At 40.6% G+C, this 26065-nt stretch overlaps 4 protein-coding genes across 4 annotated transcripts; 1 reads left to right on the top strand and 3 right to left on the bottom strand.

Moving 5' to 3' along the window:
* Positions 1 to 38: 38 nt before the first annotated feature.
* Positions 39 to 1920, top strand: LOC113666648 (octopamine receptor beta-2R). Its single transcript, XM_027182441.2, has one exon. It carries the CDS (start codon positions 282 to 284, stop codon positions 1356 to 1358), a length of 1077 nt encoding a protein of 358 aa, XP_027038242.2. The 5' UTR covers positions 39 to 281; the 3' UTR covers positions 1359 to 1920.
* On the bottom strand, positions 1847 to 26065 carry LOC149040597 (solute carrier family 12 member 2-like). Its single transcript, XM_089182933.1, has 6 exons — positions 25585 to 26065; positions 20655 to 20940; positions 6997 to 7694; positions 5861 to 6352; positions 4495 to 4792; positions 1847 to 3806 (listed from the first exon to the last, which is right to left on the bottom strand). The coding sequence occupies exons 1-6, from the start codon at positions 25945 to 25947 to the stop codon at positions 2866 to 2868; spliced, it is 3078 nt and encodes a 1025-aa protein (XP_089039059.1). The 5' UTR covers positions 25948 to 26065; the 3' UTR covers positions 1847 to 2865.
* On the bottom strand, positions 8365 to 11668 carry LOC149040599 (uncharacterized). The gene is made up of 5 exons (XM_089182934.1): positions 11305 to 11668; positions 10846 to 10916; positions 10232 to 10335; positions 9853 to 9962; positions 8365 to 9312 (listed from the first exon to the last, which is right to left on the bottom strand). The coding sequence occupies exons 1-5, from the start codon at positions 11548 to 11550 to the stop codon at positions 8947 to 8949; spliced, it is 897 nt and encodes a 298-aa protein (XP_089039060.1). The 5' UTR covers positions 11551 to 11668; the 3' UTR covers positions 8365 to 8946.
* On the bottom strand, positions 14837 to 20171 carry LOC149040598 (uncharacterized). The gene has a single exon (XM_089182932.1). It carries the CDS (start codon positions 19698 to 19700, stop codon positions 15120 to 15122), a length of 4581 nt encoding a protein of 1526 aa, XP_089039058.1. The 5' UTR covers positions 19701 to 20171; the 3' UTR covers positions 14837 to 15119.

Raw genomic sequence — 26065 nt, 5'->3', positions numbered from 1 at the left:
GGCGAAAATTGTTGGAAACGTCATTATCTAAATTTTCATTTTTTAACGATCATGTTATGTTGATAATGTAAGACGGGCACACGTATACTGGCCAATCTTTGGGCCTGAAGAAGTCAGTGAAGCTACGAAATTTAACTTCAACCTTTTCATCATTGTCTATTCTTTCGTTTTGTCAGCGCTGACAACACGCCGTCGGCAAACTAAAATCCTTCTCGGTTGAGAGAGACTATGGATCGTCAAAAAACTGCAAATACTAAAAATTGTTTTAAAATTCATTTAATATGGACTTGACATTTAATATCACAGAAGATACGCCACAAGGTAAATTTGACAACAGCTTTGTCATAACAGCTGTTTGCTTAATTCTGATATCCATCTCCGCTGTTGCTGGGAATTTACTTGTCTTGGCGGCCATCGTTATCAAACGGAATCTTCACACTATATCAGACCTCTACTTGGCAAATTTAGCCGTCGCAGACTTAATGCAGGCAGCTTTAGCCATTCCACTTCGCGCCACAGTTCTCCTCGGAATACGGAAACAGCAAGCTCCAGTTCCTTGTTCAGTGGTTATTTTTTTCACCATACTTTTTGGAGGTGTTTCAAACATGAGTATTCTTCTTGTCGGCGTGGACAGGTTTATAGCCATCAAATGGCCTTTTACATACCACACTTGGCTCACAACGAAGGTTTTTGTCAGCTCTGTGATTTTAACGTGGTCGTCCATGTTTTTGTTCGCAGCATCACCCTTAGTTGGGTGGGGAAGATCAGATAACCCTACACTATCCCGCACGTGCCGTTTTACCATGACATTGGACAGAACATATGTCGCGATTGGATACATTTTTATTCACGGATTGCCATTAATAACAATCGTAATAGTCTATTTCTTTATCCTAAAAGCATCTTTCAAACATTCACGCGCTATAGCGGCGCAAGAATTCAGCTTGCAGTCGAATAATTCCCAACTGAAAGAAGATTCTTTTATTCGTGAAGAACTCCGCACAACTGGCTGTCAGGGTCACACAGAAAACTTCAGCAACAGTCATACTGAACAGCCCCATGCACGCATGCGCAATCACGTTCGTAACACCAGCAAAACTGGTAAAGGTGCCCGTATGATCGCGATCTTGATAGGCGTGTTCATTCTTCTTGTGCTGCCAATCGTCGTGATTGACGTGGTGGAGATGTGGGAGCAGCCCTCCGCTCCACCAATAGTGGTTAACATTGCAATATGCTTGATTTACGCTAATTCTGGAGTGAATGTTTTTATTTACGCCGGCTGGAACGCAGACTATCGAAGAAATTTTCATCGCATTTTACTCTCTCTATGGAAGGTAATAACCAGTCCCTGTTCGTGAGTTTGATGACCGAGATGACTCCCGCAACAACACTACTGTTCTCATGTACTTGTTCTCATTTACCTTCATATAACTAGGGCCAAATATTCTGGACCCGAAACTTAAAACCGCACATGATTTTGTTGATTTTTTCCTTTGAAATGCTAAAAAAGATCAACAAGAACAGGTAAGGAAAAAGATGGAAGTATCTTAGCACAGGTGAATCGAGGAATTATTCGAAATCATTGCTTAAGTTTTCGTGCAGTTAACTGTCAAATGGTTGGAAACGAACCAAGAAGACAGTTAGTGCAGATCTTAGGTAAGAGTTAGTACCAAAGCTGAAGTGTTGCTATCTGAAAGGTGGAAGTTTCATAAGCGTAGAGTTGCAGAGAGCAGATATGAGCACTAAGGTTTAGGTTTTCCTTCAGACAATACTGAGTATTTTGGTCCGAAGAGACTGCAAATCATTAATAATATTATCTACTCTTTACCTCAACCCTTAAAGGCCATTTGTTAAACCAAGTTTATTTTCTTGTTGATTTTTATTGCCAAAATATAATACCTGGTGCCAATGATTATGGCATAAGCAGTCGCCTTGTCAATACAAAACCTCGACACAGGCTCAATATAATTCTATGTCATTTTACCCTATCGTAAAATAGCTTTTACACTGGGATTTATCGCTGTCCTCTTGAAAACCACGTGAAAATATCTTCATTAACACCATGTGGTTTTAAGTGGGACAGCTTACAATGTTACCAAGTCATGATTGAAGGATTTCTAATTAACTATCACCGAGTTACTCTGTCATCTTCTGGAGAACGTGATCGAAGTGATACCGCGATGCTGGAAATTAATGGCGATTCAGCTTAATTTTTACTCCTTGACTGGTCCTATTTCAAAAACTCTTTCAACCTCAAGCATTGTCTTCTTCCGATACGTAAGATAAATCACATATGGACGCGAGTGCATTTTGTTATTTACGTTTAAAACTGCTGCTGTTTTCCATGAAATGATCATTTCATCTAATAATTGTGACAGACATTCCCATCTTGCTAATTTTTGCAATATTTTTAAAAACCTACACATATTAGTTTTGCATTAGAGAGGCGTCGTTATTGGAACTTTTGGCAAAAGCTCCCTCAACAACACTTCACTAATGCGACTACTGTTCCGTGTCATTAAACAATTCGATACCTCGATATGACGTTCCCAAGGTGTAATATTAGAGGGGTTCCCCTAAAATGTAATTTAAAGGGGTTCCCCTAAAATATTGGTTCTTATCGAACATTTCCATAAGATCGTACATAAGGAACGCTGGTTAGTCGGTTGCACGAATTAGCTTAAAAGACGTCAACTGTTTAGATTTTCAAAAAGAACAAGTTTCTTAGCTTCGCTTTCTCTGTTTCGCCAGTAATATTTATTAGTATGCGCTGAGTTCGCTAAACCATCAAACTGAAACAGAACCGCCTTCGTAGGACGCGTATGTTGGCTAAGAAAAGGTTTATGACCAAAAGTAAAGTCTAAACTAGGAGTAAAATGTCAACACATTGGTTTGATTGCCACGTACGAGTAGCACCGGCGGTAAGTCAGCGGACATCACCTCAAGCCAACTCATGTACATCAAAGGAGTTGTGACGTCAGTGACGGGGACTGGAATGGAGATTACGACCAACCTTGTCTCTTCTGAGCAGTGCTGCCGCACGAGTTCTCCGATGCGAATCGTTCTCAGAACTTTCGGGTCTTTGATAGGCTCTTCTCCAAGCTCCTCTTTGACTGGCAGACGTCTGAAAGCATCCAAGCTCTCCTGCGACGGCGGTTCATTGCCGATTTCAACTTGCTCCACGCAGCTAGCGTCAAAGCGGAACTTCTTTAACAAGTTTGCCATTCGCAAACCTTGCGGATTCACCTCGTGTTTGGAGCGAAAGTTAGCCGAGAAAAACCTCAATTTGCAATTCTTCCAGGCACCATGAAGTGTCAGCAGGTAAGGCAGCAATACTGTCAGACCACCGTCATCGTACAGCCACCAGACATCGATGGTGCCCGTTTGTTTCTCTTTCAATGCAATTTTGACCTCCGGTGTCGGCGAAGATTCGGACGTTGGTTCGGACGCCTTTTCAGGGCTAGTAAGACTTTCTCTCTCTTCGTTTGCTAACTTTTTCCCCGTAGAGGAACGTTTGGGCTTAGGATATTCGTCTCCTTCCATAATCGAGTCCGAATCTGACGAAGAGCTTTCATCCACCTTCTCTACGATAAAATTTTTATTCTGTTCTTCGTTCATTCGAAAAATGACCAGACCATAACTGAGCTCGAAGACGTCGTTAATTACGCCAAGATAGTCTACTACCTCACTTGAGTACCTCTTATCTGTCCAGTTATTCTTATAGCCCATAACAACCGTGTTTGGCCGCATCTTTCCCAGTCCGGTGAGGTGAATCATGGACTGCACCCCCGTGCGGAGAGTGGGGGCTGTAGAGGGGAAAAAAGGGAACAGAGAGATGACATTGGTAAAGAAAAGTGAACTTTTCTTACCAAATACACATGCGAGTTTTTCTCTGTGATTCCATGCACCCGAAGGCAATTACGGATTAATTTGGAGCGTATTCTCAAGATTCTCTCTTTTTGGTAAGAGTAGGGCAGCGATGTTAGTACTGATTTAGAGAAGTGCTGCTTTCCTGGGATTTTTTTTATAACCCATTTCGTGTAAGAGCCACAGGTCACTGCATATGACTTGTGCTCGAAAATCAGTATCAAATAATCATGCCCTCTTGATAACCAATAGTCTCTCAGTCATTTATTTGCCTCTTGTGTTTCGTGAACAAAGCGCGGAAATGCAATCCCTTGCACACAAATGTAACCATTTGCCACTCATTAAACATATCTTCAAACAAACAAAACGTATATAATTTGGGGATGTATAACGAATCACAGGAAAAAGGAAAACAACAACAAAACATATGCAAACTAAAACTGATATAAAATAAATTGGTTTTACCAACTGAGTTGAAAATGCGGTAAGTTGGCCACCATAGAGAGTTTCTGAAGCTGACGTTTCCAGCGTTAGTCAGAGCGAAAAACTGATATGCACCGGCGGAAATTTAAAAAAAAAATTGAAAAAGAAGGCAACTCTTTAGTAATTCGGCAGTACATTGCTTACCTGCGGTCACAGCGCGGAAAGCTCTGATCTTGTGTTTTCTCATCCACTCGACATCTGATTCGTCTTCAGGGAGCATTCCAAAAGGTTCCTTTATCACATTAGCGTACACCATAAGGCTGACGTTTTTAGTGATCTGAGACACTAGGTATGTAAGGTTGGGTCGGTCGTGTGGATGTCCGGTTAGCACTAAACAATGTGGACGGAAGTTTTTCACGTGATGACCAATTCCATCCAACCGGTGAGTGTAGTGCAAGGCCTGCACGAAAGCGTACGCTTGCGCAGATGATCTCCAATTCACCTGTGTGAAGAGAAAAAGCGAACAGGATGCTGAGTAAACTGTCGAAAACCCCGTGGTAGATTTGATGCTTGTATGCCTGAGTTTCGCACTATTTGATTTTCCTATCAGGGAAAAGATAAATATATCCAGGAGTCGATGAGAACTCAAAGCAAGTACGTACATGTATTGAAATTCTCGAGCGCGGTACGAACCAACAAGCTTAACCAAAGATTAGTCTCAACTTTGCTTCTAATTAGCTAAGAGGTCGAGGCTATTTTCTGTACCAATACAATAACATAGCGAGGTGAAGCGAAACGGATGTAATCCCGCATTAGTTTGGGCGGTTTCGGTCTCTCAGTCACTGAGACGAGCGAAACGGCGAGCGCTCGAAGTAAAATGCTTGCTTTTTCGCTCGTCACCACTGACTAAAAGACAGTGGGATTACTTTAGAAAAACAATTTAAATTTGTCGCTTGACGAGATAACTGCTCAGAGCTCGCGTATCATTTACTTCCACTTTCATTCTGTGACAAAATCCCTCTACTTTCCACGCTAAAATGGTTACGCCGCAGATTGCTATTGTCCAGTAACTTGTCTATTCGGAGAGCGAGAGATGGCAAATCTTCTCGTGATATGAAAACTAGTCTATTAACCCCTTACACCCTAACATCAGTATGCATATTCTCCTTACTGTTCTCTATCCATTTCCTCAGGTGCTGACATTGAGAATTTGTTAGAAATCTAGTGCTCCTTTAGCAGTGTTCTCCCTTATTTTAAGCATGACAGGTAAAATAAATTTTCAAACCGGTAAAGCAATCCTTTTGCCTGATGAATTTTCAAGAATTCCAAGCAATTTTTAACGGTAATAAGAGGTACTACAGGTGATAAATGTTACCGGTTACTGCCTGAAAAGGAGAACACTGCTTTAGTTGGTGATCATTTCCTTTATTGATTCAGGGGTGATACCATAGGAAGAAATCAGATGTTAGTCACTCCTGAAGGTTAATGATTTAGATGGTACCCCAACCTTTTTACACAGGACCGACTAAAATATAAAACCACACACTTTCCTTCGGATTTCAAGTCTAACCTTAGGTTTGGTGAAGTCGACGTACTTGTACAATATCAGCACAATGAAAATTGTCAAAAGTGCGGCCCACCAGTTGATAAGGAACATCATAGCGATACACAGCAAGGCCCCTAACAGCGACACCCACATGTTGTAGTACTTAAACGAGGGCCGCCATCCCGGAGAACGCGACAACGAGGCAGCAAACACGGCGTAGTTGACGAGAGCGTAAATAATGAGGTTAAAGCTGGAGATGACTGGGGCAATCACGTTGAGATCTCCGATGGCAATGAACGCTACCGCCACGAAGAAAGCCAAGATGTAGCCCCTACGAGGTTCATTGCCAGGCCCATAACCAACACCAAAGAAATCTATGTAAGGAAAAAGCTTGTCTTTGCAAACTGCTTGGAATGCTTTGGGTGCCCCGATAAGATTCGTAAGAGCAGAGGACAAAGTGGATGCAAAGATGCCTGCTGTTACAATTGGACCCCATCCGGACACTTCCTCCATAACCTGAAAGATAAATTAATTAAAAGATAACCACGTTAATATGTTATAGATCAATCAATTGATTGATGACTAAAATTTCGAAGTAATTGGCCTCAGTCTTTGGGGAAAGTTGTATACATTGTATACACTACATTGATACTGCATGTGGGAGCAAATGCAACACAAAGAGGCCGAATGACCTTCAATAACATCTTTGCCAGCTATTTTCACTCATAATTCTCACTAGAAGTCAGTAGACTTTATCCATGACATTATTGAGGTCAATCAGCAGAACAACCCTCTTCTCAGTGGAAAGATCTTTTGTAACAGGGTGGTACAAAGGAGCCTGGACCAAAGAATTTTCAAGCCAAGCTATTTTATCAAAACCCTCTAACTCCCATAAGTTACTCACATGTAACCTCTCTCCACAATACACATAATTATAACATCAAGGAAGCTGGTAACGAGAATGGTATCTTGAAATAACACCACATTCTTGTGACTAATTTACAAGGAGATGTGTAGAAGGTAGCGGCCAAGGATTTACAATCAGATCTTGGGAGTTAAAGGGTTGAAGTGAATAAGATGGATGGAATACCAGTGCCGTATGTGCGAGCATTTTGAATAAATTTACAATAAATGCTTTATTTATCTAAAGGAAACCTTACCTGAAAATTGTTTAGAAGCCCATATCTACACTCCTGTTCTTCACAAGAAGCCAAAGTCTTATTGGCTGTATTTTGCAACACCTCCTGCACAAACCCCAGAGCTTCCCTTTCGACGCATGCACCCACAAACCAGGCAAGCATGATATACACAATGGTGCTGATTAGAATGGCCAGCAAGGTCCCCTTTGGAACAGCCTTGTGCACATCTTTGAGATCACCAGATATATTCACCCCAGCTAAAATCCCTGTTGCAGCAGGAAAGAAGACTGCAAAGACAGAGAAGAAACTCTCGCCTTTGTAGTCAGGACTCAAATTGGTCTCAAACACTTCCTTTTGGTACCCCACAAAACCTCTGCTTCTGCTTTTGTCAGACTGTGGCCCAATGAAAGTTCCAATCAGCACATTGAGAATGGAAATAACTAGTACTATGAGAAGTAACTTTTTGGCACGCACAACCCATTCTAACCCAATCATGGTGATGCCGAGGAGAACGACAACAGTTATGAGGCCTATAATGCGTATGTCGTTAAACTCATCTACCATAAGGGAGCCCTTGTCCTGGAGAATATCCCGCACTGTTTCTGAAAAGCCAACCACATACATTGCTGTTGCCACAGCACTGGCTACTGAGAAGATTATGCCAATGGAGCCTCCAAACTCAGGCCCTAGACTACGGGAAATGAGATAATAGGCACCACCTAAAAGAAAAGCATGTTTGCTGAATATTTAATTTGCATCACTGAATTGTGTTTGGAGAAATTAGGTGCCTGATAGTAACATGCATCATCCAGAATGCTAAACACAGGACGAAATTGCAAGAATCCGTAAACGGAAACGTGGCAGAAACATGTTAAACCGTTCCGGAAACACGACGGATAACCTGTGTTTCCGTTACCGGTTTCGTGACGTTTTCTCGCGTTTCCGTTGCTGCGTTTACAACGGAACCGGACCACTTTTTGTGCATGTTTCCGTCAAGTTTCAGCTAAAGGAAACAAATGTTTCCGCAATCGTAATTTCGGGTTTACATTTGCGGAAACACAAGAAAACGTTGCGGAAACATGTCTTTTCCATGTTTCCGTTGACGTATTCCGGGCTACTGAATGGGTGATGGAACCTGCGGAAACACAAGAAACCGTTCCGGAAACTGAGGTCTGTTTCATGTTTCCGCTACAGCTTACGTCTCGGAAACGTGTTAATTCAAATTTATCTTACCCTTGCGGAAACTTTCTAGCTTTGGTAAACCTTTTTTTCCCTCTTTCTTTCCGAAACGCACCCTTATAATGTTCATGGTAGGTGGAAAGTCTTATTAATTTACAGAACACCTCTTATGGCGTTTTCCCCTTCAGTCAAAGAAATACTACAGCTATATTTTGCCAAAGCGTCATTTATTTTTCTTCCATAAGATAAGGTTGTAGTTAAATAGAGCTTCAATTCATTGCAGAGCCTACTATTCGCAAAATACCTGTAGTATATATATCTACTTTGGTCTCTATGTCAGACGTGTTAATTCAAATTTATCTTACCCTTGCGGAAACTTTCTAGCTTTGGAGGAGTGATTAACAAGTAACTTCTCCCTAAAATATCTTGAACTTATCCAGCAAAGAGATAATGAGAATTCTCAAACTTATCAGGTATAGGTCTTTGTCTTGATATCACACCAGATTCTCATAACTAAGTTACAGGGAAATATGTAGCAGCTAGAGAGGATAGTTACCAATCAGATCTTGGGAGTTAAAGGGTTAAAATGTCACACATACCTAGCTTATTTATGCTTGACAGGAACAAATTTTCCCCATCATAAGTCAATAAATTTAACAATACTTGGAAGAAACTATCCCTGTGATCTAGATGACAATAATTTGTTCTAACAAAACAATTACTTCAGTTTGCCATTAAATACATGATAAATAAATGAATAAAAAGTGAAAAAAGTGTTAAGTGTTTTTTCAATCACGACTCTTTGTTTATCTGCCTGACAGCCCAAAGTGGGCCAGCAGGTGCAGGCCTCTCCGACATGCCACCAACACTCCTTGGCTTAGCCATTGACCTGGCATGGGGGGTCAAATTATTTTTGTAGGTTCTGTCTAGCCTGGCTTTTGCATTTGTCAAGCTTGTTCTTTCCCATGATAGCTTCTTGGTTACATATCTTGCCAGTTTCTTTTCTTTTTCACCAGTAATGAAATCTTCTTGCTCCTCATAATCTGATTCTTTGCTACTCATATAATCAATGTAAAGGATTTCACTATAATACTGTTTTTCTTTTGGTGTCATAGAAGCTTGTAGCATCTCATAGGATGACTGACGCCTTTCCAGTTTCTAATGGAACAAAAAGCAACAATTTAGTCATTATTTAGTTAATAACCAGACCAAATTATATCTATGAAACATATAATTTATTGTCAAATAGAAATACTTTTCTAACTCAAAATGATATCCCACAAAAGATATAAAATATGAAAATAACAATCAGCAAAAAATAGAACTCCCAGAAAAAAATTCATGCTACAAAACAGTACTAAATTAAAGCAAACCCATGTTATTTGGTTAACTACCAGCAAGGTTGACTTTCCTAATTAATGTGTATTTGTACACCAGTTGTAAACATACCAGTCCTACTTACAGTGTATGACAAATTTGTGCATGGCATTGTTTCATTTTTTGTTGCTGTATATTATCCCACATTGTATTGTGGTACAATGCCATGCACAAATTTGCCACAGTATTAAACAACACTTGTTGTCAAACTGAATTGAAACGTTTGATTCAGAAGCCATGCTTCAGCCACACTATCTTGAAAATTTATTCTTGAATATAGGTTTAGCATGGCAAAAGCAAGACAACTTAGCTAGTCCTTACATTTAGCAAACGCCTGCTCCTTTTGCACTTTTCTTTATGCTCTTCATTTTTCCCTTTTCTTATCCTCTGCTCTCTTTCTTTAGTTGTTTTGAAGTACCGATAAAACTGAGCTGTTGAGTTAAAAACAATAATTATTATCGCTGCATGATATCCTAAAATTACAATACAATGACAAGTCTATGTGTATATGTAACATCAGCTTATGGATATATATTAATTAAAAGAATTAATGATGGTAATATTGTGTTTTCCCTCTTAGTTTTTAAGTTTTCTGTCCAACATATTTCAGAAAATTTGTTTGATTTTGCACAAGGTAAATGTTTCTTGTTCTAACTTGCACACAACATTAAAACTTGATTCCAGACCTGTAATGTAATACCTTCCATTTGTAAGTCAGTCCATAGGCGGCTTTCTCCTCCATGCTCTTTTTTCAGTACTTCTTTCACTTTTGTAAAAATACTCTGGTTTCTCTCTGACTGTGGACTGTAATAAAAATGAGAATGTTATTTTTGTTTTAAACAATAGCCAGAGGCAGTTATAATAATATTATTATTATTATTCAGCCAAAAAAGGAAATAATAATTCAAGTAAAGCAGTTATACAAGAGGGACAATTTTCTAATCACTGCTGGTACAGTGCAGAAGCTACATGCTTTTTACACCTTCAAACTGACATTAGGATTTCTGGTTCTTGGGGGGAAAAGATTTCTCAAAACAAAAATTTGCATGTATTAATCTATCAGCAACATAATAGTTGAAATAACAGATTCTAAAAGTTTACCACCTCCAACTCCCAATTTGAATATTTTACACTGGCCCCAGACTCTAAACACTGGCCTCAAAACAGATAACTAACAGTCCCTTAGAAGAAGCTGGTCAGAGAGAGATTTAGTTCTTGGTGGTAAAGTTTTAATTCTAATATTTTGCATGCCATCTCTCTTAGTGCCTTGCTATTTAAACACATCATCTTATGTATGGTAAAAAAATAACATACTCCTCATCAATGATGAAACCTTGTGTCACTTTTTTTTCTACCATCTTTTTGTAGATGAACCGAAACCGTTTCTGGAAGATAATATGGAAGAACATCATATGTCAAAAGTCAATTCAAACCACAAACTTGTTTATTTCTTTAATCAGGGTCAGCAGGGTTTTTGGGTAAACAGTACACAGTGGAATTTTAAACTGGGTAAACAGTATTTTTGCTAAATGCTTGCAAAATAGGCACAAGAATTCAGCACAAGGATGTTCCAACTTTGTGATAAGCACTAGAACCAACATCTACACATATTGTGCTTTAAGTTAACACAGAACACGCGTGATGGTGGAATGGCGGTGTCTTTGAAGACACGTTTTATGCTTCTGATACACCGCAACTGAAACTCTCAAACACAACTTAACGGTACTAAAGTTGAAAAAATTTATATCCTTAAAGTAATTAAAGAATATTTACCCTTAAGTCATTTGGAATCACAACATTTGATTCTCTGCGAGAGCTTTTAGAACGTTTGTTGCCTTTCTTCTTTGCCTGCCCTTCCAGACTCGCAAGTTGGTTCTTCAGCTTTGCATTTTCTTGCCGAAGGACTGCATTCGTATCTTCTAGTTTCTTTTGCCCTTCGAGAATCGAATCAATCCTTCTACTCATTCTTTCCATAAGAACAAGCTGTCTCTCTTGAACTGGATCGTTTGCAGCCATCATCCTATCGAGGAAGAATCCAAACACGTGCCCGCAACGAAACGAAACTCGACCGAGTGAACGAACGACAGTGAAAGATCAAATATCCCGCGATTATAGTTTTAGACATTTGATTGGCGTTCATACGGTATTTGTCATGCGCATAAGGATCTCGGCCTCACTCTGGGGACGAGACATACCGCGTCCTCGATACAAACGCGCGCTTTTCAACGTTCAGTTAGAGATGTCTGGTGACGTTTGCAGTTCAGAGCTGTTTACTTCATGCTCAGAAACCCCGGTTTCCTTGTTCAGCAAAACCAATGCTTGGGAAGTTTTAATACCCTTTGTGTGTGGGACGCAAATAACTTTGAACCTAGAGCATCAAGCTACTTTTTGCCTGTTTATAGGATACACAGTCTTTTTACTGGAGCTTATTTAACTCTTGACAATGTAAAACTCATGGCAGTTTGCCCTATTCCACGCCGTGCCATTATTTTACCAGCCAGTTATTAACATCAATCTACATTCACATGTCGTTGTTGTTTTTAATATATTTAACAATAAATATTATTCCCCTTAGTGGTGGTGGATATTTAATGAGCTGTGAAGTATATACCAAACCAGTGAGATAAAAGAATTATAAATTTATATCTCAGAACACTGCAAAAAAAAGTTTTTCACACTTCAGCTTAAGCTGGGAAGTGGATAGCACATGCATGTACTATCCTGAGTTTGAGTAGCCAATCAGAGCATGCAAAAAACACTGTCCACTGGTTTGGTATATACTAAAATTATATGGTTTTGAAGAAATGTACCTTATTTGCTCAGGTTAGTCAAATTCCCTGTGCAACCACCTTCCTTTAGTGAAACAGTTTCCAACACAAGAAATCAAGTCTCTTGTTCACAATCAACAAACACAGTTTCATTACCCAAAGAATTGAAAAAGCAATAAAATCAGTAGCGTGAAATATTGTGGCTTTACTAAATACATAATATTAATATTAATCTATGATTAATTCATTGAAGGTTGCTGGAGGCTGCTCTCGTATGGTTTCTGGTTCTGGTGAGAGATTATGTCAATAAAGTAGACTTGGTGTACACCAAAAGATTTGATGTGTTTTTAAGGTCCTTAAACACGGCATAAATATTATGATAAATTTAATGTTGTATTTAAGGCTCCTTTAACTAGACCTTAAATCTCCCCAATAGGTTTAACGTTAGATTTAAGGTGGTTTAAAGTAACCCTAAATCCTTCAAAGGATTTAAGTACGGTTAAAATGACTTAAACATAGCTTAAATCTCAATGTCGATTTAATTTGCATTTAAGAATGCTTAAACCTCGCCTAAACAAAGGTACATTTTTAAGTCATGTTTAAGTTTAGTAAACATGGCTTAAATTTGTCTTTGGGTTTAATAGTTGTTTAATTTTACTTAAATGACACTAAAATTTGGCATTTTACCCAGTGATGATTACCAGCAAGCTCACAAAACGCTGTAAATGTGCTCAAAAGCGTAATTTTGGAGTGTTTATTTGGATCAGCAAACATGATCAAACTCGTAGAATTGATGAGGTTTGCATAAGCAGGTAATTGCTGGCAAATTCTTGGTATTGAGCAAGTTTGCTCCGTATGGCAAATATGATCAAATTGTTAGTATTGAATAAGTTTGCTCAGATAATAAAATGTTGACAAAATCAAAAGTTTGACCCAGTTTGCTTGGTATGGTAAATGTGAGCAAACTCTTGACCAAAAAAGCATGGACCAACTTCGCTCTGTATAGCAAACATGATCAAATTCTCAGTACCGAATAAGTTTGCTGCTGAAACATCTAACTTTGCTTATAAGGGAGTGTCAAGTGTGGGTATCCGGATATTGGTAATTGGATAAAACTTGGTTCACTCAGTTTTGATATTGCATTTACATTTACTTTTAGTAAATCTATAGTATAAATTGAGATTTTGGTGCTATCCTATAAAGCACAGATGAAGACACTTTGCAGTTACATCAGGACATGCATGATAAATATTTAGATCTTATATCACTTTCTTCAAGAAATTTCTTTCTCAGGTGATCCTGTTGAAACTGTATGCTTCTGAATCTGAATGGTGAAAATTTGAAAGGGTCATCAAATGGCACATCTTGTAACTCAGTGCTTTCAAGTGACAGAAGTCTTTCTTCTACCCATTCTTTAATTATATACCAAGGTATTTGATTTGTAAAGTTATTTATTTAGTTTAATTGTATATGAGAGTTTCTTAGGAATTATTGTGACTTGATTTTTGAAGACATGATCTATATAAAACATGATTTAGACAATTTGTTCAGCCCAATCAAAATAATTTGTCAGTTTTGTGTGATAACAGCTAAAATAATAATAATTTCCACATGCAATATATGTTTGCAGTGTTTATGAAGACAATAAAATGTTATATCTGTGGTAGGCAGAGGCCTGCCACTTTTGTTTGTTCTATTAGTTTTTTTTTAATAAGGAGTGGATTACATGAGCTGAGTTGACTGTTTTCTAAGATCACATTATATGGGCAGGCCAGCCTGACTCTTGTCATCAGCCTCTAAGTGGATGATTGACAGGCCTGTGGCCTGAATTGTTACTTCCCTCAGATTTCTAGCAAAGGTAAATAGATCAATCTCATTTACTTCCAATTTCATCTATATAAAATTTTATTCTGAATACAGTCAAACCCAGTTAATCAGCCACCCTTAGGGAACTGGCAAATGGCCACTCAGTAGGGGTTTTATTTTTGTTTGTTTGACATCAGAGCAAATTTACAGCAAATGAACAGCTTTGCTCAATTAGCAAATTAGAGTGTATTAAGTGCAAAGGTACTTATTTCTATTGCAAGTAAATATGGTTGAAAAATGCTGCAAACAAACTGTTTTGCATAATGTTTACTTGTAATTGCATTAATAGTAAATATGTCACTTTTGCACCGGAGGCAAATGCTTGACAACTATGTGTTAAAGCTCCAGGTTTACCTTGGAAGCAAATGTAAGGTAAATGTTAAGCAAATGTAGTATTTACATCACATTTGCAGGCAGTTTTGTCAGGTACAAATACTTGAGTTTACCTTCAGTTTACAGCTGGTGCAAATTCAGTTCAAATTTAGAGCCCCAAATTTGCACCACATTTGCACACCTTGACAAACACTAGTAAATCCATTTTTTCGTCCAGTGTGACACAATTGTCTCATTGGCACCAACCGACCTAAGTCACACAACTGTCTCATTTGGCCTAACCTGATTAAATAACACAGCCGTCGCATTGTCGGGCAGTACAGACGACTCAAACAATATCGAGGGCTCAATGAACACAGTCTTTATTCCTGAGCTTGACCACGAGCACTTCGTGTTACAACAACAACAATAGTTGGGGAGCCCGGATGTAGTTTCCCTCAGGGAGGGCCTAGGTACAAGTGACGGGCCAACATCCCCCCTTCTTTGAAAAAAAAAAAATCAATAGTAAATAGGACAGAGTAAAGTAGGCAGGTGTAGCCTTATATAAGGTTCTGTTCGGACTGTTATCATGGAAAGTTCTGCAACCGTGCTGTTATGCAGCGCGAACGTTTATGGCAGGCATTACTTGAGTTCAAAGTCTTTGAACCGAGTTGGTGGTTTGATGAGTCTTGTGCGTGTTCTCATTTCGGGTTGGTGATCCCTTGGCTGTTCTTGAATTGTAGCAAGGGGTGTGTCGATAGGCAGCTCACTTGGGCCCGTGGCTGGTGTGCTTGGTTCTTGTGGTTGTGGAGGGGAAGGGGTGTCGAGAACTGGGCCGCTGTTACTTTTGTCTAATGAGGGAGGTGGTTGCTGTGTAGGCTGATTAGTGGGCATATTCAGCTCTGATCCTAGACGATTGTAGTGATTTGCAAGGCTGTGGCCTGGTCTAGGCGTGAGCGTGGGTGGGGTGTACGGTGGTGTTTGGAGAGGAGGAGGTGCTGCATGCCTGATGTGTATCCGATTTCGTCGAATGGTACTGTGGGGCGTTTGTATGGTGTAAGATCTTGAGTGGCGTTGTCCAGTGACACGGCCATATGCCCAAGGGTTGCCTGGTTTGCTTGTCGGTGGTCGTGCGTACACAAATTCACCAATGTTGATGCTATTCTGCTCTGGGCCCGCAGTCTTGTCATAGTGAGCTTTACTGGTGTTGCGTTTGGCCTTGATTTCTGCTGATACAGTGTCACAGTTGATTGACATGGGCTCGAGAAGGTGGTCAGCTGTTGGGAGCGTCGTTCGTGTCCGGCGGCTCACCATGCGTTGGGCAGGAGAGTAGGTGTGGCCTTTTGGTGGTGTGTTTCTGTAATTGAGCAAGGCGATTTGGAAGTCATCTGATTTCTTTAGCATAGACTCCGATACTTTCACTGCTGCCTCGGCTCGACCGTTGCCCTGGGAGTGATAGGGACTTGAGGTGGTATGTTTGAACCCGTACTGAGAGGCAAAGTCCATGTAATCCTTACTGGTGAATTGTGGTCCGTTGTCTGTGTGGCAGATACGTGGAACGCCAAACCTGGCGAAATGAGCTTTGGTTTTGTTAATGACTGATGTTGCCAAAGTGTCGTCAAGTTCATCCACTTCGATCCAGTCAGAAAAATGGCACACTGTTGCAAGGTAGGCTTTCTGTCTGTACTGGAAGATGTCTTGGCTGATGATCTGCCATGGTAGTGTTGGAATCGGAAGTGATCGCATAGGTTCCTTTGTTGACTTTGATCCATACTGTGCGCAGGTACTGCAGTTGTTGCACATATCAAACACTGCTTGTCTCATCCCTGGCCAGAATAGTACGTCTCGTGCCATGCGTACATTTGATTCAGGACCAAAGTGGTTTGCATGGATTTTCAGCAGCATCTCAGCTTGCATGGACTGCGGTATCATAACTTGGGCGCCTTTGTAGATGAGGCCATTGTCAGTGGTTAGCTCGTCTCTGTAGGTCCAGTATGCTCGTAGTGGTTGTGGTAGCTGCTTTCTGTCATCCGGCCAGCCTTGGGCGATTGTGGCCATTAACTTGGAGAGGTGTTCATCCTTTTTGGTCTCGTCGCGTAGGCGAGATTCGGTGGTTTCTGTGAGGCGGGGGTTGTGGGTATCGGATTCCTCTGTGAGTTCAGTCCTGAATACTTCAAAGCCTGTGACCCTGGCATGTACTGGGGTAGGTAGTGCTGCTCTTGAGAGAGTGACTGCCAGGTAGAGTGAGGTTCCTTTCTTGTATTGGATGGTGAAGCGGTATCTCTGCAGTCTCATTAGCATTTTCTGTAGCCGTGCTGGGGCTTTGTGCAGAGGTTTTTTGCAGATGGTCTCAAGTGGCTGGTGGTCGGTGTGAACTTCGATATCTGATTTGCCATAGAGCCAGTGGTCAAATTTTCCAAATGCGTTACAAATGGCCAAGCACTCTTTTTCGATTTGGGAGTATCGTTGCTCCGTTGCGTTGAGGCTGTTTGATGTGTATGCTACGGGTTGGAGGCGTCCTTCACTATTGGGCTGAAGGAGGGCACCGCCCACGCCTTCTTCACTAGCGTCGACTTGAAGTGTGACCGGTTTACTGAGGTCATAGTATTGGAGCACTGGTGCAGTGGAGATGAGGTGTTTGGCTTTGTTAAATGCGTCATCTTGTGCTTGTGCCCACATAAAGGGGATATCTGACTTGGTGAGTTGGGTGAGAGGCCGGATGATGGTGCTGAGGTTTGGACAATAGGGTGAGAGATAGTTGGCCATTCCCACGAATCGCTGAACACCTGCTTTGTTTCGGGGTGGGGCCATTGCTGAGATTGCTGCTATCTTGTCTGGGTCTGCTTGCATTCCTCGATCAGTTATGACGTTGCCCATGAATTTGACTTGTTTTAGCTTGAACTGCAGTTTGCTCTGGTTTAATTTTATGTTCTTTTTGGAGCAGCGCTCCATAAGTGCGACGAGACGGCGGTCGTGATCTATCTCAGCTTCTTGGTAGGTTGTTCCTTCTCCGAACACAAGTATATCATCGGCGATGCATAATACTCCATCAAGACCCTCTAGAGCTGACATGAGGCGCTTTTGAAATTCCTCAGGAGCGCTTGATATGCCAAATGGGAGGCGGAGCCATCGGTATCTCCCATAAGACGTGTGCATTGTCGTCATCAGTGACGATTCTTCATCTAGTGGTACGTGTAGAAAACCTTCTCTGACATCAACAAGTGAGAAACATTTGGCATGGCAGAGTTTATGGAGCTGTTCAGACAGTGTTGGCATTTGATACACTGGTCTGAGAATTCCTTTATTGACTGTTTGGCTGGGGTCAATGCAGATTCTTGTCTTCTTTGGTGTCTCTTTAATGACTTCATTGGAGCACCATGAGGTGGGTTCCTCTACTTTCTTTATGATACCAGCTGCGGTGTATCTGTCAAGGGCTTCCTTTTCTTTCATGCGTTTTGCCACAGGGACTCGATGTATTGGCATTTGTACTGGTGAGACGTCAGCTTTTACTTCGAAATGAACTGGGGGTCCCAGGCAGCCAAGGCCTTCGAAGTTTTCAGGATACTGTGTGAGTATGTCTTCCTTGGTGAGGTTCCCGGGTGGGGCCAGGCGTCGTTTGGAAGGGATCATTATAGGTTTAGAAGGTGAGGGCGTTGCTGGGTCACCGTATGGGTTGGCACTGTCGGGTTGGTCAGGGTGGCGGCCTTTTACTCCCTTGAGTGTACCGTTGGCTTGAGCTGCTGGGTCGCCTGGGTCTGGATTGGTTTGTGACGAGCTGGCTGGGTAGGTAGGGGCTCTCTTGCCTGACGAGTCTCTTACTGCTGATGTGAGTGAGAATATTTCGTGTGCCCTGATGGTGATGAGCCCCAGTGCCTCGCAGTCGGAGCCAGAGAGAAGGGCTGGTTTGTTCATCATGACATCCCTAGGAAGTATCTGGAATGTGAGCGATTCGTATCGTTTGTTTCTTTCGCACAGAAGGTCGATCTGCCCCAGTGGTTTCAGCGGCTGGGAGTCGCCATAGGGGTGTAGTAGGTAGGGTGACTTTCTAAGCTTCATGTTTGGCATCAGCCTGAAAAGGGTATCTTCAGACAAGGTATTGCAGGTGGCGGCGGTGTCTATTTGGAATGTCACTGGGCTGAATTTGTTCCCTGTTGCAGACATGGGCAGTGTAACAAAGTATTTTTTCTTTGCGTGGGTTGTGTGGATACTGTGTATTTGCCGTGTTTCCAGGGAGTAGCACTGTTCTTGGTAGTCATCAGTGTAGTACTCCACAGGGTGTTGATCATTTGTCATCTGCAGCATATGTACGTTTTGTTCACGAGGGGGTTTTGGTTGGGACCGGCCGCGAGGTGCTCTGTGGCCTCGCCCCCTACCCTGAGCTTGCCATTGGGTAGTTCTCCTTGGTTGTTCATGTTGGGGGGCGCCTGTCTCGAGACAGACTCTGGAGAAGTGGTCGTTAATTCCACACTTAGTGCAGGTTTTGCCATTTGCAGGGCATGTTTTCCAAGGGTGAGGTCCGCGTCGGTCTCCACACCAAAAGCAGGTTCCAGGCTCCCGCTTTAGTTTCATTTGTTTGTGGCTTATCCAATTAACTTGTTCCTCGATTCCTTTTGTGGCGTCTGTTATGAGTTTGTTGGCTTTTTGGGCTGACTCGAGGGTCTTGGCTTCGGCAACGACATCTTGCATGTTCTTGGGCATTCCGTCCGACTTTAAATGCGTTTTTAGTAACTCAGCTCTCATTGTGCCATCGTGCAAGCCAAAAACGAATTTGTCACGGCACATTTCGTCGGTCAGTGCATTGTACGAGCACAGGCTGCCCGCCTGTCTGACCTTAACTTCCCATTCCTGAACAGATTCGTGTGGGCTTTGCTGAGTGTTCCAGAATTTAAATCTGTCCGCCAATAGGGAGCTTCCGATAGATCCAGTGTAATGAAGTCGTAATTTGTCCATCCAGATCCATGGTTTTTTCTGATCATCAGCTGCTATCTGGGGTTCAATTGTGTAACGGATCACTTGCAAGGCTTCGTCCGGCATTGCCGATCGGAGCGCTGATATTTCCAGTAACGGTTTCTTGTAGTAATCTGCTCTCTCTGTCTTGGGGTTTTTCGCTAAGTTTCGGTAGTCTGCTTGGATGCAGTAGTCGTGGAATCTGAGTTCGAAGTTCTTGAAATTTTCTGACATATTCCCGCCGAGTTTCAATTCAGGTCGCTCGAGGTTCGCCATCGCTGTTTGACGAGTCGGCTGCGGTCGTTGAATTCGCTAAATGTACGTTTGCTCTCCGTAAATGCTTCTCTTGTCGATTTATCGGATCTATCCCACTCCTGACACCATGTCGGGCAGTACAGACGACTCAAACAATATCGAGGGCTCAATGAACACAGTCTTTATTCCTGAGCTTGACCACGAGCACTTCGTGTTACAACAACAACAATAGTTGGGGAGCCCGGATGTAGTTTCCCTCAGGGAGGGCCTAGGTACAAGTGACGGGCCAACAGCATTAAGATTCCTTGTTGTTCAAAGAACCATCTCGCGTTTGTGTTTTGGTAAGATGTAGCAAAAAACTGCAAATCCGTTTGCAGAAACATGACGGAAACGAACAACGGCGGAAATGTGCTGGCTTAAATATGACGGAAACGTGACTTGGCATTTCCGTTCCGTTAACGTGACGGAAACACGTAGACTTTAATTTTCACGTTTCCGTAAGACGTAAACATAACGGAAACATGGAGTTGCATGTTTCCGCCACGTTTCAGAAATACGGAAACATGTGATTCCGTCCTGTGAAACCATTTTGGCTCCAAGATCTAATTAGTAATTCTCCATACTGTCTGTTATACAATTCTTATTGTGTTACTTTGGAAGAAACTGGTAATGGATAAACTAATAACCCCCTGATGAATATTTTAATTTCTTAATTTTGATCACTTTTTTGCTTGATATTATTCAGTATCGCGAGGAAAAAATTCTGTTGTGGTAACTTATATCACCCAATGTGCTTAAAATATTTTGGGGACTCATCATATACTCAAAAAAAGTTCCATCCTGATTGGTCAATGATGAATGCATAAATAGGTAAATAATATCGAGCAGAATACTGGATGTGCATGCAGTGCTGTTCTAATGACAAGTCAGTGCCTATAATAATGTAATGTATCATGCGACATGAGAGCCACTCACCTCCTTTGACTTCACCATTGGTACAAACTGCAGATAATGATAATGTTGTCAGAGTAGTTACCACAGCAGACATGATCACAATGAGAGAAGCCAAAGCTATTCCAGCTTGTCCCACTACCCAGGGGAGCCGTAAATAAAGCATCACACCCCATATGTTGAGCAGACAGCCAAAAAGCACACCTTCAATCCAACCAAACTTTGGTGCACTCCTTGCATCTCTTATTTCTATAGAATCCTGGCCATCCATGCTATCACCCAGAGGGGCAGTTTCCTCTGTTAATTCGGCCTGAAAAGTAAAATGAAAATTTGAAATGAGTATAAATCACTTTGCTTTGTCCCTGTTGTAACCCCTTCGACTTTACTTGTAATTAGCCGACTGATTTACCACATGACAGGACGGAAAAACGCGTGGACTGTAAGTACCTCCCGTTGTCCCATACAAAGCCTTAGAAAAATTTTCTAAGGCTTTGTATGGAACAACGGGAGGTACTTACAGTGCATGCATTATCCGTCCTGTCATGCTACATAATAAAGATTTTTTCATGTTATTTTATTTGGGGTCAGTAATTTTAGGTTGTTTGAGTGTTTTTGATTAGTAGACCACAATGAAAACTACTGCATCACTCTCACAAAGTCATCTGTTTTTTCTGGCAAGTAAAGATTAACTTGCCAGTCCAATTTATCAATGTACCATATATAAATCAAAGTATAAAGTTGTAATGGTAAATATCATTTAATTCAATGCTGTTCCATTACAAAAGAGTTGATCATGCATGCCAGCAGTTTTAACATAAATAAAAAGCATATATGCTAGAAATAGTCATACAGCTGTAAATATCTTTATTTTGTATCAAATTTTTAAAACTTATCTCAAAAATATTATAGATAATAAATTGTAGAACACCTGAAAGATTAAATTGTTCAGATTTTTAATCAAAAGGTGATATTTTACAATAACGGTGAACTTAAACTGGTTACTTTTAAAAAATAATGGCCACAAATTTCTGTCCTCATAATAATCTACTTGCAATGTTGGAAAAATGGTTGAAAAGTTTGAAAATCATAGGCCACTTTCTTTGGTTGTTCAAATATGCTGCGCAAATTAATAATTCAACAAACTAGGAGAGGTTCAATGATCAATTGCTCAAAAATGAAACATTTCTCGGTAACTGAATATTATACACTTGATGTATGGTCCCGAGGGAAAGTTAGTTTTGTTTTCCTGAGAGTCCTAAAGTTTCCCGAAATGAAGTCAAGGGAAACATCAGGACTCAAGGGAAAACAAAACTAACTAGTTTCCCAATGGACCATACATTAAGTGCTTTGTTATATTGTAAGTGCCCCTAAGGCACGGGTTTATCCCTTGTTTTGCTTTAGTAATCGTTTAATTAATAATCTGTAAAAGTCACACTAGGTGCCTCGTCACGCGTTCCGTAAGTGGTATCGCATTTCCAAACAGAACGGATCTATTGTGCAATTCAATAATTCGATCGATTTCGCAAGCACTCGTGGTTTAATAGAAAGAAATTGTCTGTCGTTTTTATCGAAGGAAGGAAAGGTCCTTTTGTGTCAACTCTCGCCAGATCCGGCAACAATGTAAGTTTAATTTACCTCGAGTGTTTCTATAGCTAATTTCTTGTCCCTAATTTTGTGAATCAATTATTTTTAGCTTCACGGTCAAATACGACATTTAATAAAGGAGGCGTTCCATGAAAGAAATTGGGGCGATATTTGTTGTGTCGATCAGTGAGATTCGTACGGTCCAGCTAGCGGCGATCAAGCGTCGCTATAATATATTTAGACCTTCCCTTAAACAATCATGTCCTGTTGTATTCAGTGCACAGGTAACTACTGCGCAATTGTATCTCAGTTGGGATGCATTTGAATTTGATCAGGGGTAAGTGACCAAGAATCAACCAATCACAGTGTTCATTTTGTTGAGTGAAAGTCTAGGTATATAACAATGTGAATTTTACCACACCTCAAAACAATTTTGTGCATATTAATTTGCATATTTTTTAATCACATAATCTAGTAACTTCTACATGACTCAAGTACAACTTTAGAGTCTAGTCAGCATGCCAAGTTTTATAAATTGAATAAAATTTTATTTTTAAGAAGCTTTGACAGAGCTTTTACAATCAAAAACAGTGAGTGAGCTGCCCATATAGTCAATATGAGTGCAAGTGTTTTTGATCAATCAGCTCATTTAACCAAGTGGAGCATGTCAAGGATACAGACACACTCAGGCTATGTTCACATGGTACTGAACATATCGTCAACCTGCCGAAAATTTCAACCAGACATTCTGTTCCCATGGAACCATGTGAAAGTTTTGTTCTGTTCAGATGGAACTGATAACAAGATGAATTTTGTGACATTTTTCACTGTTTTATCATCTCCTCAAGTGCAGAATGCTTCTTAAGCCAATGCAAAATAGCATTCAGAAAGGAAAAAGTCAATTTGCATTGTAGCACTGAAAATGAACATTTCACCTGGACAGATGAGGAGACAGCAATACTGCTTATTATGTTGCTTCATCATATAAAAATGAGTAAACAACCAAGGGGAAGGAATGGGAATGGTTAAGAAAACGGTATAAGGAACTACATGAGCTTTTCATCAAAAGATATCCAAAAAACATTGAAGCAGACCCAACACACTTTCCAAACAGCAAGGATACTAGTATATTCTCCAAAGACAAGATCACTGCGAAGTTGAAGAGGATAAAGTTCAGCTATCACAAAGCAAAGGGGGAAGAGTAGTAACAATATGATTTGATGAATGCACGGAACTATGGTCTGGATATCCAGCTGTTGAAGCTATTGAGACCAGGGAAGAGATACCTAGTGATGAAAATCCTGACAGAAATGAAACTGGATCAATATCTTTGGCAGCGAATAATGCCGCAATGGAGGATAAAACTGGTGAGACAACCTCGGATGAAAGTGGCAAGGATGCAGTTAAAAAAAACTGCTGATGCAAGAGGTAACTTAATTTCTAAACAGAAAGAGAAAAAAGATTCTAGGTTAAGAAGAAAACCACAACAGAGAACAGAATGAAAAAAAAAAGGATGATTGACTAGCTTGAAAAGTCAGAAGAACAATGTATGGAAAGTATACAAAGTTTTACTGCTAGTTTACATTTGTTGAGCTCCACATTGCAGAATGGGTGCAATATGCTGGGGATGATGCACCAGAGTCATCAGCAGAATCAGCACCTGTGGTATAACTTTCATCCCCAATATCAGCAGCAGCAAAGTAACAAACCAGGTTTTTGGCAGGATGCTTCACATTTTAATTAGTGTTGAACAATAAAATTCACATTGTGTCTAAAGTAACTGTTGGATTGTGCACTGTTTTCACATTCTGTTAACAAAGTTAAGTTGCATTTATTATGTGCACTACCAGTGTGCCTGCTTATTAGGCAGAAAGATAACAGTAAGTGCACCAAAGATTTTTATTTGCACCATTTAACTCATAGATTTTTATTTTTCTTGTAAAAATTGCAATGTACCAAGAGCAATATTATATCGATGTCTGGAGTTATGCACATTCCCTAGCTATTTTATCATGATGCCTGTAAAACAGTATCTGTACTAACAACTGGCTTGCACTTTTAATGAGTATCTGTTTTTCCGGTTAATGTAGTCAGTTGCATTTTCTAAGGGTTGTTTAATAAACATATGTGTCCCATCAATAGCTCCTATGCATTGTGGAAAGCCATGAGCATCAAAAAAATTGCTTATTGCCTCACACACTTCTTGTTCTGATTTTGGTAATTTGATGCGCTCAGGCCCGAGGACGATTCAAATGCATTTGCAAACTCTTCGAACAATTTCAGACACTACGGAGTTTTCCAATGCCGGATGCATTTATTAGCAACCTTGCGCTATCTCTCCTCGCCCAATACATAGTACAAAGTTACAGCTACCTGCTTCTCAACATCAATTGCAGATCACATAATTGTAGATTGCTTCTGCAGAAAAGGTTTGACCTTGTCACAAAGTTTCATGAAATTCTCCTTGGACATTCAAGGTTTTCACGCCAATCATCCAACACGACAGTATTGCCGACAAAATTCTTCCGCCAAACTCTCCGCTCTAATCCAATGTTTTCGCTGCTTCGACATCTTCGATTTACAGATAGATGTGAGACGTTTTTTAACTTGATTTTCTGACATTATCAAGACGCTCACACAACTAACACATTTGTGAGGTAACATTATGCAATAGAGCTGTAATACTACCGAGCACCGCAATCATTAACCCAATACGTGTCAACTTCGTACAAGGGTTGCAAACATGTTATGCAGCTTAGTTACCAGGCATCCATGCAGCCACGCCTTCACAGTGCAAAAAAAAATTTCGATGTATATTAATTCGTTCTCGATTTTGGTGATCAAATTTTTGAACTCTTGGGTGTCCAAATGTTCTTACGTTTGGCGTGGTTCCATGTGAGCAAAACGCCTTAACGCACGAATTTTCCACCGGTCAAAATTGGTCCGGTGCCGTGTGAATGTAGCGTTAGACTTTGCAGCAATATTTTATATTTTATGATGTTTTCTGTAGTGATATGACTTAAAGACACAGGAATGCTTTGTTTATAAACATCGAAAAGACCAGAGAACAGTGTAGCTAAGATATAAATATTGTGGTTATCGATTGTTTTCACAATCCTGGGAGCTTAATTTCTCCAGCAAACCATCATTAATTTCATTTATTCAGCAGCAAACTAGCTTTACCGCAGCGTATCAAAATAACATCGACTGAACCCTTAATCAAGATAACTTGATCAAAAATGGTTAACATGCAAGACCACACTACACGTTACAAGTGAACGTCAAAATTCCAAAATTCACCAAGCTGAAAATGAAACGCACACGAGCGTTTGTACTTCAACGGTTGACCACTCTTAAAATACATTCATACCTTGTCATTTTCTAAGCCTTTTCGTAATTGCTGCAGTGTGGGCCGTTTTTTGGCATCGTGTTCGTGCGAGTGCTGACTACGATAGAAGATAGTCATGGGGATGGCTTCGTTGGTGGCGTAACCGTGAGTGAAATGTTCAGGGCTTCGCGGGCTTTCGATCGGACTGGATGGTGAAGAAGACTCATTCGAGTGTTCTCCACTTGTGTCTCCAGAAGAATCTGGTCCAAATTTCACCTTCAGAACGGAAAATTTTTTTTTCTGCTCCGTAGACTCTCTATCACCAGCGGCTTGTTCCTTCAGGCTTTCTTCCGGGTTTACTTTGGAATTCTCTACATCAAGCTTCTTCTGCACCTCATCAGACATGTTTATTAGGTAAACGTACTGGCTAAAATTATGACAATGTGATATCTCAGTTGTGTTATCGTCAAAATTACGACTGTTCTGCAGTTTAGTCTTGTCGTAATGAACCGTCGATCACAAG

Source organism: Pocillopora damicornis, chromosome 9 (genome assembly GCF_964200805.1).
Source record: "Pocillopora damicornis chromosome 9, jaPocDami1.2, whole genome shotgun sequence".
NCBI lineage: Eukaryota > Metazoa > Cnidaria > Anthozoa > Scleractinia > Pocilloporidae > Pocillopora > Pocillopora damicornis.
Note: the sequence above shows the minus strand (reverse complement) of the source record. Positions and strands in the feature narration are given on the sequence as shown.

Coding starts and splice junctions, on each gene's coding strand:
- LOC113666648 (XM_027182441.2), top strand. CDS start 282: ATGGACTTGACATTTAATATCACAGAAGATACGCCACAAGGTAAATTT.
- LOC149040599 (XM_089182934.1), bottom strand. CDS start 11,550: ATGATGGCTGCAAACGATCCAGTTCAAGAGAGACAGCTTGTTCTTATG. Junction 9,963..10,231: donor GACTGACTTACAAATGGAAG/GTATTACATTAC, acceptor TTAACTCAACAG/CTCAGTTTTATCGGTACTTC. Junction 9,313..9,852: donor GGAGCAGGCGTTTGCTAAAT/GTAAGGACTAGC, acceptor TTGTTCCATTAG/AAACTGGAAAGGCGTCAGTC.
- LOC149040598 (XM_089182932.1), bottom strand. CDS start 19,700: ATGGCGAACCTCGAGCGACCTGAATTGAAACTCGGCGGGAATATGTCA.
- LOC149040597 (XM_089182933.1), bottom strand. CDS start 25,947: ATGTCTGATGAGGTGCAGAAGAAGCTTGATGTAGAGAATTCCAAAGTA. Junction 6,353..6,996: donor GGCTTCTAAACAATTTTCAG/GTAAGGTTTCCT, acceptor TTTATCTTTCAG/GTTATGGAGGAAGTGTCCGG. Junction 3,807..4,494: donor TTTCCGCGCTGTGACCGCAG/GTAAGCAATGTA, acceptor TCCCCTCTACAG/CCCCCACTCTCCGCACGGGG.